This window comes from Podarcis filfolensis, assembly GCF_964270895.1.
Source record: "Podarcis filfolensis genome assembly, chromosome: 3".
Lineage (NCBI taxonomy): Eukaryota > Metazoa > Chordata > Lepidosauria > Squamata > Lacertidae > Podarcis > Podarcis filfolensis.
Window position 1 is genome coordinate 38,683,999 of NC_139606.1, and position 14,272 is coordinate 38,698,270.

The 14,272-nt window shown below is 40.5% G+C and overlaps 1 protein-coding gene across 50 annotated transcripts in view; it reads left to right on the top strand.

Moving 5' to 3' along the window:
- The window catches only part of RIMS1 (regulating synaptic membrane exocytosis 1), a 228,884-nt gene that overhangs the window by 164,904 nt on the left and 49,708 nt on the right, over positions 1-14,272 (top strand). For 20 of the 50 annotated variants that reach the window (XM_083606964.1, XM_083606986.1, XM_083606965.1 and 17 more), the window contains one exon: positions 4,481-4,510. The exons of the other annotated variants lie outside the window; for them this stretch is intronic. In XM_083606964.1, coding sequence (XP_083463090.1) covers positions 4,481-4,510 — 30 coding nt within the window. The remainder of the gene's footprint in view (positions 1-4,480; positions 4,511-14,272) is intronic. 50 annotated transcript variants of the gene reach the window in all.

The following is a 14,272-nucleotide window of genomic DNA, read 5'->3' on the forward strand; positions in this document are numbered from 1 at the left end:
AATTTTGCTATCTACCTAATGCTAATTGATTGCAATTTGCTGACAGAAATGTGAACAATGCAAACAACATCCCTTTCTGAGCATGTCAAAAGTTAAAAGCAAAAGTTGGGGGAAATTAATGTACTACTTAGGAAAACACAAATGAAGCCATCAGCAACACATTTAGAGAAAATCTGAGACAGATGGCTGAGAGATATTGCAGCATCTGCTATCTAGCAAGTACTAATAGCTTTGTTTCTTCATCATATTTACAACAGTTTAATTACTGGATTACTGGTCTGTGGTGGGGATGGAATCACCTGCTTACATTTCTGAAATCACAGATATCTAGGTTTACATTACAGATCATGTGAAACTTGTTTAGAGTTTTCATATTTTAATTACATGGTGCAGTTCAGAACTGAAAGGGCAAAACACTGAAGGTTTTCTTTCTCTATAGCAAATTGATGTCATGCATCCTTGTAGATATGAATATGTATTGAGAATGAGATGGTTCAAATGTTCATTCTTTGCCAATACATGCATCATATAGATGTGAGTTTCCTAGTGAATGACAGCCATCATTGAAGAGTAGAGAGTATGTCAAAGTGGTTTCCCATTCCATACATTCATTTTCATTTGGATATTTGCTCCTTTCTGCACGTGGTTTTGATGTGTAATGTATCTGCTGTTCTATATCATGTCACCATGAATTAAGGTCTCATTGGTTCAACAACTTGCTACAAAACTACATTGCAGTTCAACAGATTGCATTATCTCAAGCTGTCAATTATAGGATGGCTGTACAAAGAGGAGAGAGTTTTGTGGATATTTGCATATTATTTCTTTGTTGACACGTAATAAGAAAACAGATAAGGTATAATGTTTGTGTGTTTTTCCCCTGAGTGTGAAGAATTTCTTATTACTGGAAAATGTACTATACTATTTCAGTTCAAATGATGCTTATAGGATTTTGTAATCTGATCAACCGGTCTCCATTTCAAACCACAGGAGTGGAAAACTAGAATGGTTGCAGCAATGTAGAAAACAAAACAAAAAGCAATGCCGTGGGCATTTCCTTAAATAGGTGCTCTTACACTTGTACTTTATATCACTTCTTATATATGCTTATGTTGGTAAAAAAATTAACATGATGACTCTGGGTGAAGATTTTCTGGCTGGAACTTTTAATCTATTGCTGTTATTTTGATAAAAGGTGCCATTCCTTTGGAAGTTCCTTCACAGCTGGCCATAACCAAGGGTGGCTCTGTGCATCTGTCTTGTGCCTTTCCAATTTGCCCTCTTTGCCCACTAGGCATACAGGATTTTGACTAGGAAAACACTGAGGGTTATTTCTGCAAGGATAGAAAAAATTGCTAAAGTATGAAAGTCTTGCTATTTTCATTGTTACCTTAAACGGCCTTTTTTTAAAAAAGTGTTTCATATGTTCAGCCAAATCCTGCCATTTGTTGTTCTTTTCAATCTGTCATTAACTCAACTGGAAATGTAAAAATTGGCATAGGAGGAGTTTTGTCCAAACGTTAAATCCCTCTGCAGAGCAATTCTCTGACTTGGCAGCAGTGATGAGATCCCAGAGAAGAACCAATCTCAATGTAACAATACAGGAAGTCCAGATTTTATTTCCTGTGGATAAAGGATAATGTCTACACAATCATCTTAGTGGGAAATGGACATCAAACATCTGGCCAGCTTCTGATCTTATCTGTTAGAAATAAAGATATACATGCATAGTGGAAGTATAGATAAATGGGTGTCTCCAATTAAGTCACACTCAGAGCAGAGCCATTGAAATTAATGAACAAGTGCCAGTTTAAGTAAAAAGATTTCAGTGGGTTTACTCTCGATATGGCTTGTTGGATATAACTCATCGAGAAATATCGGAAATGACTCGAGGGGTTTCAGGAAAGCCTAAGGTGTATATTTAGCATTATGAGGGCTGATGCATGCTGAAGTCAAGGAGAAGTTTTAATTGAATTAATTAGGCCTTAACCCCATGGCAACTTCATTTCCTAACCAAATTAGCCTAATATGCAAGGGCTCGTTGAGAAATATATCTTTAGGTGATTACAGAATGATACATCAGTCTTACAGTATAATTGAAAATGAACAAACTCTGGTGAAATGCTTCTATTGCATAAATTTTTCCATGTTCCTAAGATACAGGATAAAAAAGACCAGCAAACAAAATACTCAGCTAAAAACTGTAGCAAGTGTCAGTATTCTAGAATGGGCTCTCTTAATCGTTTTCATGGAAAAGGAATGCTGCCAGTGAAATGACGACTGTATTTTAATTTTATTTACCAGTAGTAAACAAAACAAAACAAAAGTATAATTGTTCCGTATAACATTTGTGCCTGCTTGCCAGTTTGTATCATATTACGGTATCTCTAACAGTCTTCTGAGAAATGAGTATATTAGTGCAAGCAAGTGGCCAAAAGAGAAGATGTGAAAGGACACGTCTGAAAGAGGGAGGTGGGGGAAAGATGGCAGATAAAGTGTGCTTTTAAATGTCAGAATACAGATAGAGTACAGAGTTCTAAAACAAAACAAAACACCAGATAGTGTGTGTGTGTGTGTGTGTGTGTGTGTGTGTGTGTGTGTGTCTACTTGGCCTGAGCCCACTGATACACTGGGACTAGATTACTACCATCTATAATACTAGGAGTGCCTTTAGTTCTTAACACATTTATATGGATTTAAATCGCATTGCTTTTGCTGGAATTAGCCCGGCAGTATTATTTTAAGGTTGAAAATCAAACAGGTGCATTACCACTGTCTTTCAAACACCCTACTATCCTCTACAACAATATTATGTATATAAAAAATAAAGCTGTATCATGAAGGTCTTTACCTAGCTTGTTACAACAGTTTTTAACTAAAAAGTTATAAAGCTCTTGAGTTTTCAGCACAGCCATGCCACCCTTACACCAACATGCTATAACGGTTTAAAAACAAAGTAAAAAATGGCTCCTTGTTCTTAGTATGAAGCTTTATATTCAATGCATATAGCTGTGTTTGTTGCAATACTACTACTACTACTAATAATAATAATAATAATGTGCAAGTGATACTTAGGGAAGAACATTTGCCAGCAATTGAGCTATGTTTGAACTAGCATTGCAGTTCACTGAGGACACTTGACTGCTTCCTGCTTATGAGAATATTTCAGTTTTCAGACTTTCCTTTGTTCTGCTCTTGTTTGATTCAACAAAGCATGCTATCCAGCAGACTTCAGATGAATAGAGATTTCTAGAAGAGATGCTTGATGGATTTGCTTTCACAAATACCAGTGGTTATAGACTGCTAGGTGAACGGAAAATGCTGCTCTGGTCATTTACACTTAAAAAAATATTTGAACCTGGTTCAGTGACAATAAATCACACAAATCACAACTCCACCTGGAAGTAAGGCGATGTTCAATTCTGCAATATTTTGCACTGTTTCGTGAGCCATTTGATCTGGGCATTATGCAGTTTAGTTTCAGATAGTAAACCCCCGTTTATTGAAAGGACTTCCTATTCATTTCTTTATTTCCTATTACATTGTTTAAAACACCTCTTGAATTATTTTAAAGTTGCCAGTGCTTATTGTTGGATTACATGGGACATCCAGAAAAGAAGAGCGGAGGGGGGGGGGTACCCTACAGCCACTGCATTTTATAAAAGTGGGTATTTTCAAAGGAAAAGTAGGTGTTCAGTAATATTTAATAAAGCAAGCTACTTTTAATGGTCACCGTTGTGAAAATGATATGACAATTGCTCATTGAAAAGTCATGCAGTAGCTATTCATTCATTTAATCTTTTGTTAACATACTCCTATAGGTGCTTCACTCTTTGTGTGTGTGATCCTGCTCTTCCGTTGTTTGCAATTCAAGCTTTGCTTTAGTTGTTGTTGGACTGAACTGGAGAGTGCTTTCTGATACAATCGTGTATTTTTTAATACCGGTCAGATTAAGTGCAGTATGTAAGTACTCTAATCGGGAATGGATAAAAAGAAAATACTTGCTCCAATGTACGTTTTAGGCTCCACCCAGCACAATTTTTTTTTTTTTTAGTGTGAATCTTTTTAAATGAAAGATGTGAAAAAGTAACAGTTGAAGAGATGTCTCCTCACATGAGTAACCCTTTTCCTACTGCTTGTTTTCTTAAGTGCTCATTGTGTACAACAGAGATGTAGCTTTTTATTTTTTTAATATTAAAGTTTATCTTAAAAAAAGAACAGGCCACAACCCAACATGTTGTTAAGTGGGCTTAAGGCAATTTATTCCAATGGACTTGACCATACTTAGCTCTCTATTGGCCTCAGACTTTATAATTTGTCATGGTCTTGTCATCCAAGTTCCCCACATTAATTTTATGCATGCTGCAACAGAGCCTATAGTGTTTGTCATTCTCATGTATAACACCTTTTTTTGTCTAACTTTAAATTTGCTGATTTCTTTCTTTTGTTCCCATCATTCCGTGCATTTTATTCATTGAAGAACAAGAGAATTATAGCTCATCATCAAAAGGTAAATATTCATGTCAATTTTACTAACACTCGTCATGTTATTTTTACCTTTCTTCTGCACTAATTTCATGTCAATCCATTTTTTGTAGGTTACATTCAGTTAAGAATGTAAATCTGTGGAAAAGGTTACTTCTCAAGTATCTAAACGTCATCCAGTCCATTAGAGTCGTAAAATAGTTTTACTAACCTCAAATCTATTTTAATGAAGTATTATGTCAACCTCTGACCAGGTACAAACTTGGTTGTCATCGTCTGGGAATGTTTACTTCTATCTCACAGATAATGAGAATATGCCCAGTTCTGGACCCAGTATAAAGGACTGGAGAATTCACACATAAAAACCCTTACCTTTTGTAGATCTTCTGAAAGCTCTGTTTAATCATGGGGATCAATATGGGCCACTTTAAAAAGACACTTGAGCCTAGTTTTGACAATTGTTCCATGTTTCATATACCATGGCTTTGTAAGCTGGAAATGAACCCTGGATTTTAGCATTCCTTCCCTCATCTCTACTTCAGTGCGATCCTGACTTATTTTCCTAGTCTGAGTTCCCTGGTTTGGACATAATGGGGGGCAAATGAGGTGCCAAAGCAGTAAGAAGTAAAGCCCAAAGGAAGTCTTTGGAAGGGAACATCACAGTAACAGTCAGGGAGAACCTAATCCATTAGCAAATACTCACCCATCACAAACAGGTAACTGCAAGAATCAGGAAGTGTAACATAAATCCAGCTGGAAGGAGACACTGGGAATATCTACATCTGATGCTGGCCAAGCTGTTTATGAAGTCCAGCAGTGTGAAGAAGGGGGCAGTCTAGGTACCTGGACTTTATAATGGGCAAAGCATTTCTGCCATTAGTTGATCAACCCACTACACTACTATCTCTTATGCTGACCTACCACTGGAGTGCTTCAGTGGAAGAGAACTGGAATGCATTCTTAGGAATGCTAGGAAGTGTCCTGGTGCAATGTTGGTCAACGGCTTTATGATACCAGGACTGTCCAAACAAATAATAATTATTTTTATTATTATTATTTGTACCCTGCCCATCTGGCTGGGTTTCCCCAGCCACTCTGGGTGGCTTTCAACAAAGATTAAAAATACATTAAAATGTCACACATTAAAAACTTCCCTAAAGAAGAGAAGCAGGAGCCAACAAGTTTAAAAGGGAAGGGGTGGGGGAGGTTACTTGAGCAATAGAGGCACCTTATTTGAACCCTCTAGCAGTAGACCACGTGGAGTACAGGCAGACAGCAAGTGACCTCAGCAGGACTGAATTGTTCTCTCTATCAGGAGCTGGGACCAAACACAATGAGTGCATAAGTAAGCACTGCTGTGCCATTGGTTCCCATCAAGCTGCCTGGAAACTGTGCTTGGAACCTTTCAAAAGTGCTGGAAGTGCCTGCCTGTAAGTTTTCCCAAAGGTATAAATTGTAAGGCTGCAAATGCCTGTCCTTTGTTCAGGCAGTCATGGTGGGGGGTTGGCCACTGAGATCTAAATGGGTAAAGATAAACAGACAGCAGCTGATCAGCACAACTTTACTTTTGTAAGCAGGGGGCCTGCTTTTTGTAGGTTTGATCTTAGTATCTGCTAATGTATAACCAAAAACTACTTCCATGCAATTGCCCTTGTTCTGTAATTGTCTGTGGCAATTAAGACATGTTGCTGTCAATCAACACAATTCTAATTACTGTAGAATTAGAATTACTGTAAAGGAACAGTAACTTGTTCCTTTAATATTTCCTTGTATACTTGATTCTAAATCTTTTCTTAACTCCACTGCTTTTTTTTTTTAAAAAAAGGAAAAAATCTATCATGATTATCAGCATCTGCATCTCCATTTCAAATGCTTCATTGTGTTTTGTCACAATATGGCCTCACGGGCACCTCTGTGCACTAAAACACCAACAACCTGGCATATCTACCATTGAACTTACTTATTGTGTTGAGACAAATCTGTCACCCAGGAAGAATCTTGATGTGTGACCTTGATAAAGGCCATAAACCAACTGTTTTATCTTGTGTCATGACTCGTTTATGCAGCAAAAACTAAAAATCCCAAACTGAGTGCAAGTTTATGCTGCCGGTGACACATTAACTGCATTTTTGAATACAGTGGTACCTCGGGTTAAGTACTTAATTTGTTCCGGAGGTCCGTACTTAACCTGAAACTGTTCTTAACCTGAAGCACACTTTAGCTAATGGGGCCTCCTGCTGCTGCTGCGCCGCCAGAGCACAATTTCTATTCTCATCCTGAAGCAAACTTTTTAACCTGAAGCACTATTTCTGGGTTAGCGGAGTCTGTAACCTGAAGCATATGTAACCTGAAGCGTATGTAACCCGAGGTACCACTGTACTTCGCTTTTGTGGGGGGGGGTGGCCACCACAGGAAATTAACATTCCAGAAAGAAGTAACAGGTAGAGCAACTTAAAGGAAAGTCTATGGCTGCTGTTCAGAACTTGCCTGGGAGTAATTCCCATTAAACTCAGTTTTCTATGTGCAGAGAGCATGTACACACACAGAGAGCTGAAGCCTGAAATGGTACTACAACTACGAAAAGTTTTCCCATTTGCTTCAGCAGCCTTAGAAATCCTCAAAGAGAACTCTGAATTTTCCCTGTAAATATTTCCTTTTATTGTTTTTAATCACAAGCCCTTGTCATGTGTGCCCCATGTGTACAAGAATGCATGGGATGGGACCAGGCCCCACTGGGCCCCACCCTGACATTATCACTCCACCTCACCCTAATGTCCATGCACTGTGTTAGACATGTGAAAGGGAGTTGTAGAGACCTACAACTGTATCAGCATAGGTGTTTCCTATCCCCAAAGGCTGTCAGAACATTGGGAATGGACGCCATGAGTGCACTGACACTGGAAGGCCTGTCTCCTCAACACATATATTGTAAATTTTGCACATGAGTGAAGAGATCTATAGTTAGCAGATAAGGAGTATAACTATCTCTGTCTCCAAATGCATCATAGTTACCTCTGGTATTGTTTTGAATGGAATCTGTTATAGCCATGCATATGCCAATGTTTTATTTCCTCTTGTCACTGAGGATGGTGTACAAATTCTTGCTATTCTTGCTACAGCCCTGTGGAGCTGGAGATGGCTCTCATGCTGTTTTCTGCTACAGGACTAGATTTTAAAAAGTTGAGAGATGCGTGGCGATTGTGCCATGATTTATAAATGGCTCTGTAGCCGGACTCCATGTTATATCTACATCAAATTAAGCAACCCTTAAAAGTGATAGTGGCTGAAGTGCTATCCTTACCTGGGAGTAAATCCTATTAAACCCAGTGGGGCTTTTTTCTAGGGTAGTATACAAGAGACAAGAATTACTCAAAATATAAATGCAATGCAAAGTACAAATATAAGATATAAATAATTAGAAATGCATACATATGTCTCTGGATGATTTTTAAGAAGTTTACTGTTAAGACAGGAGACCTAATGGGTGCTGATGCATACTGTAAAAAAGGTAAAAATAAGTGTGGCATTGGCTTAGGTTATCTCTACCTTTGAATGTTCTTCTAGGCGTTTGAATGAGGTGATTGGTTTTGATATACTGGAGTCCTCCAGAACCAGCTCAGTAATTTTAAGAGTGCGCAACTTGTGTCCCCACAAATAACTCACTGACTGAGATTGAGCTGCCTGACTGAGACTGAAAAAATGGGGGGGGGGTTCTAAACACCTGGGAGACAATAAAACATGGCTGTTGGGCTGGGTCAAGTTGTTCAGTCTGCTTGTCAGTCTGGAATGAGTACCATTTTTCTTCCATTGGTAAACAAGAACACTATGTGTACCACCATAACATGCTGAATGGGAACGACTAGCATGTGGATCCAAAATAAAGGATTTGGTCTTCTACAGGGAAACCTTGAGAGAAACAAACAGAAAAACATTACCCCTCAGGTAATTTCTAGAATACATAAGAGGCTCAGAGGAGAAATGCTGAAAGAACATCAAAATTGTGTGCATCCCAAACCAATGACCAATGGGGTTATAGAAGATAATGTAAAAGTGCTATAGCCTCCTTTGAGCCTTAGCTGCACCTTGGATTTGGGAATTGATGAATACAGTTGGAGACAGATAAGTAGGACTCTGATGAGCCAATGAGGAAGTATTCATGGGACCTTGGAAGGTGTGCTTGAGGTTCCTCAATGTAGACGAACACAAGAGTTTGCAAATGGAGAGTGCATCGATGGACTAGAGAAGTGACTGGAGCATGGAATGTGAGACTATGTACCCCTCCCCAAGATTCAGGAATAATAAGCTAGAAATGAACTAATGTTTGAGATTATTTCTGAATATTTATTAGAAATCGATTCGACTTTTGCAACAACAACGTTTTGGAGATTCCAGGAAATTTTTTAACATTTTGGGAATGTTCCATACTTGTTACAAATTTCAAGAATCAAAAGGATCATGAATTTACAATTTATCATTGCATCAAATCTATAGAGGGTTTTTGCAACATGTATACAGGTAACTCACATCTTATGCAAAGGTTCAGTTCCGGGAATCCACATGCAAACACAAACATGTGTAGATCCAGAAACCCACAGAACCGCTGCCCCCTGCAAGGTATAGGGCTGTTTACCTGGCTTTGAGAAGGTGGCTGGAGGGCTCTACAATCCTGCCAGTGCCTTTGAGCCTTCTTCTCAAAACCTGGCGCCTTACCCAGCTTTGTGAAGGCTGTGCAGGGGCTCTGGGATACTGCCAGAGCCCCCATGCCACTTTCCCAAAGCCAGTTAAGCCTGGAGCTGTGGGTAGGAGTGGGTAAATAAATGGAGAGTGGGTTTCACTGTTTTCCATTTATTGATTGATTTCCCCCACACACCTACACAGAGCTGTAATTGTGTAAGTAAAATAAGCATAAGATGCTTGTTACCTGTACTAGAAATGGTTTGTATACAGGGAACTTGAAACTTGAACTGCCCTGGCTTAACAAGCCAAACTGCTGAGGCAGAAGGCAACTGTTTCTGTCATAGCTGCCTCTTCCTGGAGACTTGTCAGGGATGTTGTTTGGGCTACTAGAGCACAGTTACCAAGGAAAGCCATCAGGTAAGCAGCTGCTCCTCCAGGTCAGCCTTAGCCCCTAGAAATGCTAGACTGAGATGGTCTGCATAGTGTCACAACCACCATTTTGATCTAATGGAGAGGTGCATTCTTGTCGACTTCCCTGACATCATACCATAAGCCAGAGTGGCAGGAGGAAAAAAGGCAGTCGGGAAAGCCTCTGCCTTTCATCTGTTGTCTGCTGCCTTTGCACCATGGACCCAAGGAGGGAAGAAAAGAGAAGAGAATTCTACAGCACAACCGTCTACTTGTGAGTAAGTGTACCCAAGCACCAGCTCATCGGTTTTTCCAGCCCCTTTTTTTTAGGATGACTGAGCAGAAAAGCCAATTGCCACAGCAGCCTCCCAGCTTCCCACCTAATGTGGCTAGAAACAAAGTTTGTAATTTATTTTTAGTCACCTGGAGTGGACTTGTGACTCTTCTCTCAGGCACCACAAGCATTTCCTTTGTCCTTCTAACAAACCTTATAGCCCACAATGCATTTTGTCAGCCTAGCTACTAAAACAATGACCAATTGAATTGGTGCACAGCAAACCCACAAATACATCTCTGCAAGAAATATGGCTGATACATGTGTGCCCAAGGGCCAGTATGTGGCAAGCCAAGTTTGCCTTGGAATGGATACAGCCCTTCAGAAACAGCTGCAACCCCAGCACTGAAACCAAGGTGGTACTCAAGGGGCTGGTTTGTAGTTTGCCCCATTCCAGGAAATCTGACAAAGTAAAGGCTGGTAGAAGGGATAATCCAACAGTTGCTGCACACACAGTTGTGGAACAGAGGTCAAACTTTCAGCATGGCACTCACACCTATTCAATAGATGGGAGAGCATGACACATTGTAAGCAAAAACTGCCTAAACAAATTCATCAGACTCTGATACATTGAGATGGAGAACCTTTGGCAGGTGGCTCCCAGTATTCTATGAGTTAGTTTCACAGCACCTGTAGATCCTAAAAATGTGTGTGTTCTCATTCTAATAAGAACAGATGACTGGAAATTTTATCACTTCTGCTTCATCATCCATTACTATCAGTATGATGCCTTGTCCTTTGATTACTCTCCCTCACCCATAACATTGACTAAGATGCTGGTTTAGGTTGTGGTTTGAGACAACGGAGTTTTCATGTATACCCTTATCAAGATGACAAGAGCATGCTGTCTGTAAAAGGATCAAACCAATGTGACTATGACAGTGAATCTCCTCATAAAAGTCAACTGGACCTAGAAGTCATCCAAGACACTGGCTGTTCTGCAGGCAGCTGTAGTTCAACAACATCTGGAAAGCTACAGGTTCCAGACAAACCTGTGCTACAAAAGCAAGCAAGGAAGAAATGTGCATCGTAGACTCCAGAAGGAAGGAAGCCTACTCTTTTCTGCAGTATTTGTCCATCTAACTTTGATCATAAGCAATCATATCCTCACTTGTGTTCAACTGGAGGAGGGATTAAGCACTGAAATTTGCACTTTTAAAAGTGGTACTATGATCCAATTTAGCTCTATTAAGTCGTTCAGATTTTTCCAACTGTTTATGTTAATCCTATTGAGCGTGCACGCACACCCATTCATATCTTCACAACAGAGAACTATTTTCAGCTTTGTTACATACACGCTTTGAATGCGCCTGCCTGTTTTACAGCAGACATATTTTCAGAGTTGCTTTCTTTCCTTTTCGGCTGTCGTACACCTAAAAAAAAGTTAGTTTCGTCTACATGGTGGGGCAGTGGAGGACTAGATGCCCCTCTCATCCACCAAGCACCTGCTATATTATGTGAAGCTATGTGGAAATTTGTACTGTACTGTATGATCTTCACCTCTTTTGTAAAAACAGCATGCAAATTGGAGCATCGACCTCGTTTGTGGGGAGTATGCCAGTTTATCTGATGCAAGCCTGCTAAGTGTAGGAACTGGGCTGTAGATTTCTGATAACTTCCTGCTGCTAAATTATGAGAAAGAAAGAGAAAGCATACATCTAATTCTACCACCCACAGTCTATTAATAGGCAAGGGTAATAAAGTGTTTCTCACAATATGGCTGCTGTGTAGAGACAGCTTGAAACTTCCTTCTCATGGCAGCTGATCTACAGGGCCAGCAGTTTCATGCACTTCATGCCATCCTATGGACTGGTCCCCACAGTGTGATTTCTATCTGTGCTTCAGCTTAATTTGTTTCATCACAATTCATGTCATTCTTATCGCTAATCATCATCATAATTTTAATTGCTAATACCATGCCTATTCATCATCATCATCATTTTGATTACTCATACCACACCCGTCACTGTGCTAGGCACCATGCATAAATTACTGTTTCTATTTATAGCTTGCTGGAGTATGGAAAGAAACCATGTGGTAGGGCCAGATCTGGGAAGTATGAGCTGGTGCGCATGAAATTGCTTGCAGTGTACACGAAAGACCACACAGAAGCGATTTCAGGTGGCTTCCCCCATGGCAGCCAGATCATGTGAGGTGGTCCTCTAGAGTCAATGTTTCAGTTTCAATAGCCAAAAATAGGCATAGAGATTTCTCCAGGAGAGTCATGGGCTCAACACCAATGAGCTTCAGTCAACTTGAATAATGTTTTGTTTATTTAAATGTATATGCCAAGGGCTCAAGGCAGAAAGCAACAGTTTTCAAATTATTGATAAAGTATATAGTTGTAGAATGCAAAAGTGCTATTTGAATGTCAAGTCTCTTATTATGGGACAGGATAGTGACTAAACTCCTGAAAGCCAGGTAATAGGTTTCTCTCCCCATTTTTCATAGTTTCCCCCATATATTCATCAGGCCTTGATTGTCTTCTAGCTGTGTCCTGACTGTATTTCTCTAAAGTTAGATATTTATAACTCAAGACCTGCAGTTTGACAAGCAGTGTGACTTCTTTCTTCTCCTTGTTGCTGTTGACTCTATTTTTCTTGCATTCACATTGTCCCAAACCAGTGGTGGGCGGCATGGCAGGGTGGCACTGCTCACCTGACTTCCAGTCAGTTGTGTCACTCCTGCTTACTAGGAGCTAGAGGGAAGGAACAAGGTGGCGGTGAGATTAGTGTGCTGCAAACACACCGGCAGGAGCACTGGTTTGGCTTCATCAGTTCATTAGCACCGTGCTGACCTTACTTCTCTATATCCTGGTCAGCAACAGTAATGCAGCTGAGCACTGCTGTCCCACCACATCTGATACTGGTCTCCTCCTCCTTTGCCAGTTCACCTATCTAACTCTACAGCCAGTTTTGTGCTTGCTATGGCATGCATGCAATGATTCCCATACGAATCATCTAACAGGCACTGGCGGAGGAACAGGGGTGCGGGGGGAGCATACCGCCCCCAGCGGCACGATCCTGGTGGGGTGCTATCGCAGTCCCCCCCCCCCGTGCTGGGCGCCATGCCCCTGGGAGTGCACCAACCATGCCCTCGCCTGCTCTCCGCCCCCCTGCCAGAGCTTGAAGCTCCGCCACTGCTAACAGGCTACTCTTGCTCGCCACACCAAGATGCATTTCTGACAGTTGGCCACGTAACTGGGACTATTTGAACTGGTTGGGGAATACACTAAACCAGTTATTTGAATGACAGATATGTTATTTTTCATGTTCAAATGAGCATGGTTACTCTCTAGCAGGGATAGGCAACCTTGTTTTTTTCTATCAAAGCCCCCATATCTTCAAGGGTAATTGGTTGGAGGCCACATGCCATTGGTGGACATAGCAAGAGACAAAAGTGTATTGAATTAATTAATAAAGATTAAATTCATAAAGAATAAAGATTACTCTTACTCAGTTTTAACCAGCTCCTACTCCTGTAGAGCTCTACACAGAAGCCCAACTGGGTTGATGAAATTACTCTCATATAAGCATACATATGTTTTCTTCAAGTCCATCAGGCCAGTGAATCTTTTTTTCCGTCTAAAAAGCAAGTGGAAGTAGATTTAATGTGCTACACGCACACATATACAAAGCAGAACAACCCTAAATTTGTTCTCAATGATCTGGGGGACAATGACTTATTTTTGCAAAGTCATACAACCAGGGAAATGTTAGTTAAAACCCATCAATATATTTTTCTTAAATGTAATACCACCTCTTCCAAATTTTCTGCAATTGTGCAGAAATAGGAAAGCACTTCTTAAAACCAGGAACATTAAGGAGGATGTGAACTGTTAGAAAGGGGCTCCATTCCACTGGGATAGAAGAGTAGAGCAACTCCGGAAAGTTCGGGGGGGGCATATAAAATGAGGTTGGGGACTGCACCATTGGCTGCAGGTTGTTCACCTTTGCTCTCTATAGAAAAGATGCCTTGTTGACCAGGCTTCCTGAAACGGAATTTGAAAGACAGAGTTTCTAATACACAAATCTACAATTCAGTTAATAAACTGTGCCCCATGATATTCTTGTAAAGAAGCTGGTAAAATGCGGTCTTGACTATGCTACCACTCAGTGGATTTGTAACTGGCTGACTGACCGAACCCAAAGGGTGCTCCTCAATGGTTCCTCTTCATCCTGGAGAAGAGTGACTAGTGGGGTGCCACAGGGTTCTGTCTTGGGCCCGGTCTTATTCAACATCTTTATCAACGACTTGGATGATGGACTCAAGGGCATCCTGATCAAATTTGCAGATGACACCAAACTGGGAGGGGTGGCTAACACCCCAGAGGACAGGATCACACTTCAAAACGACCTTGACAGATTA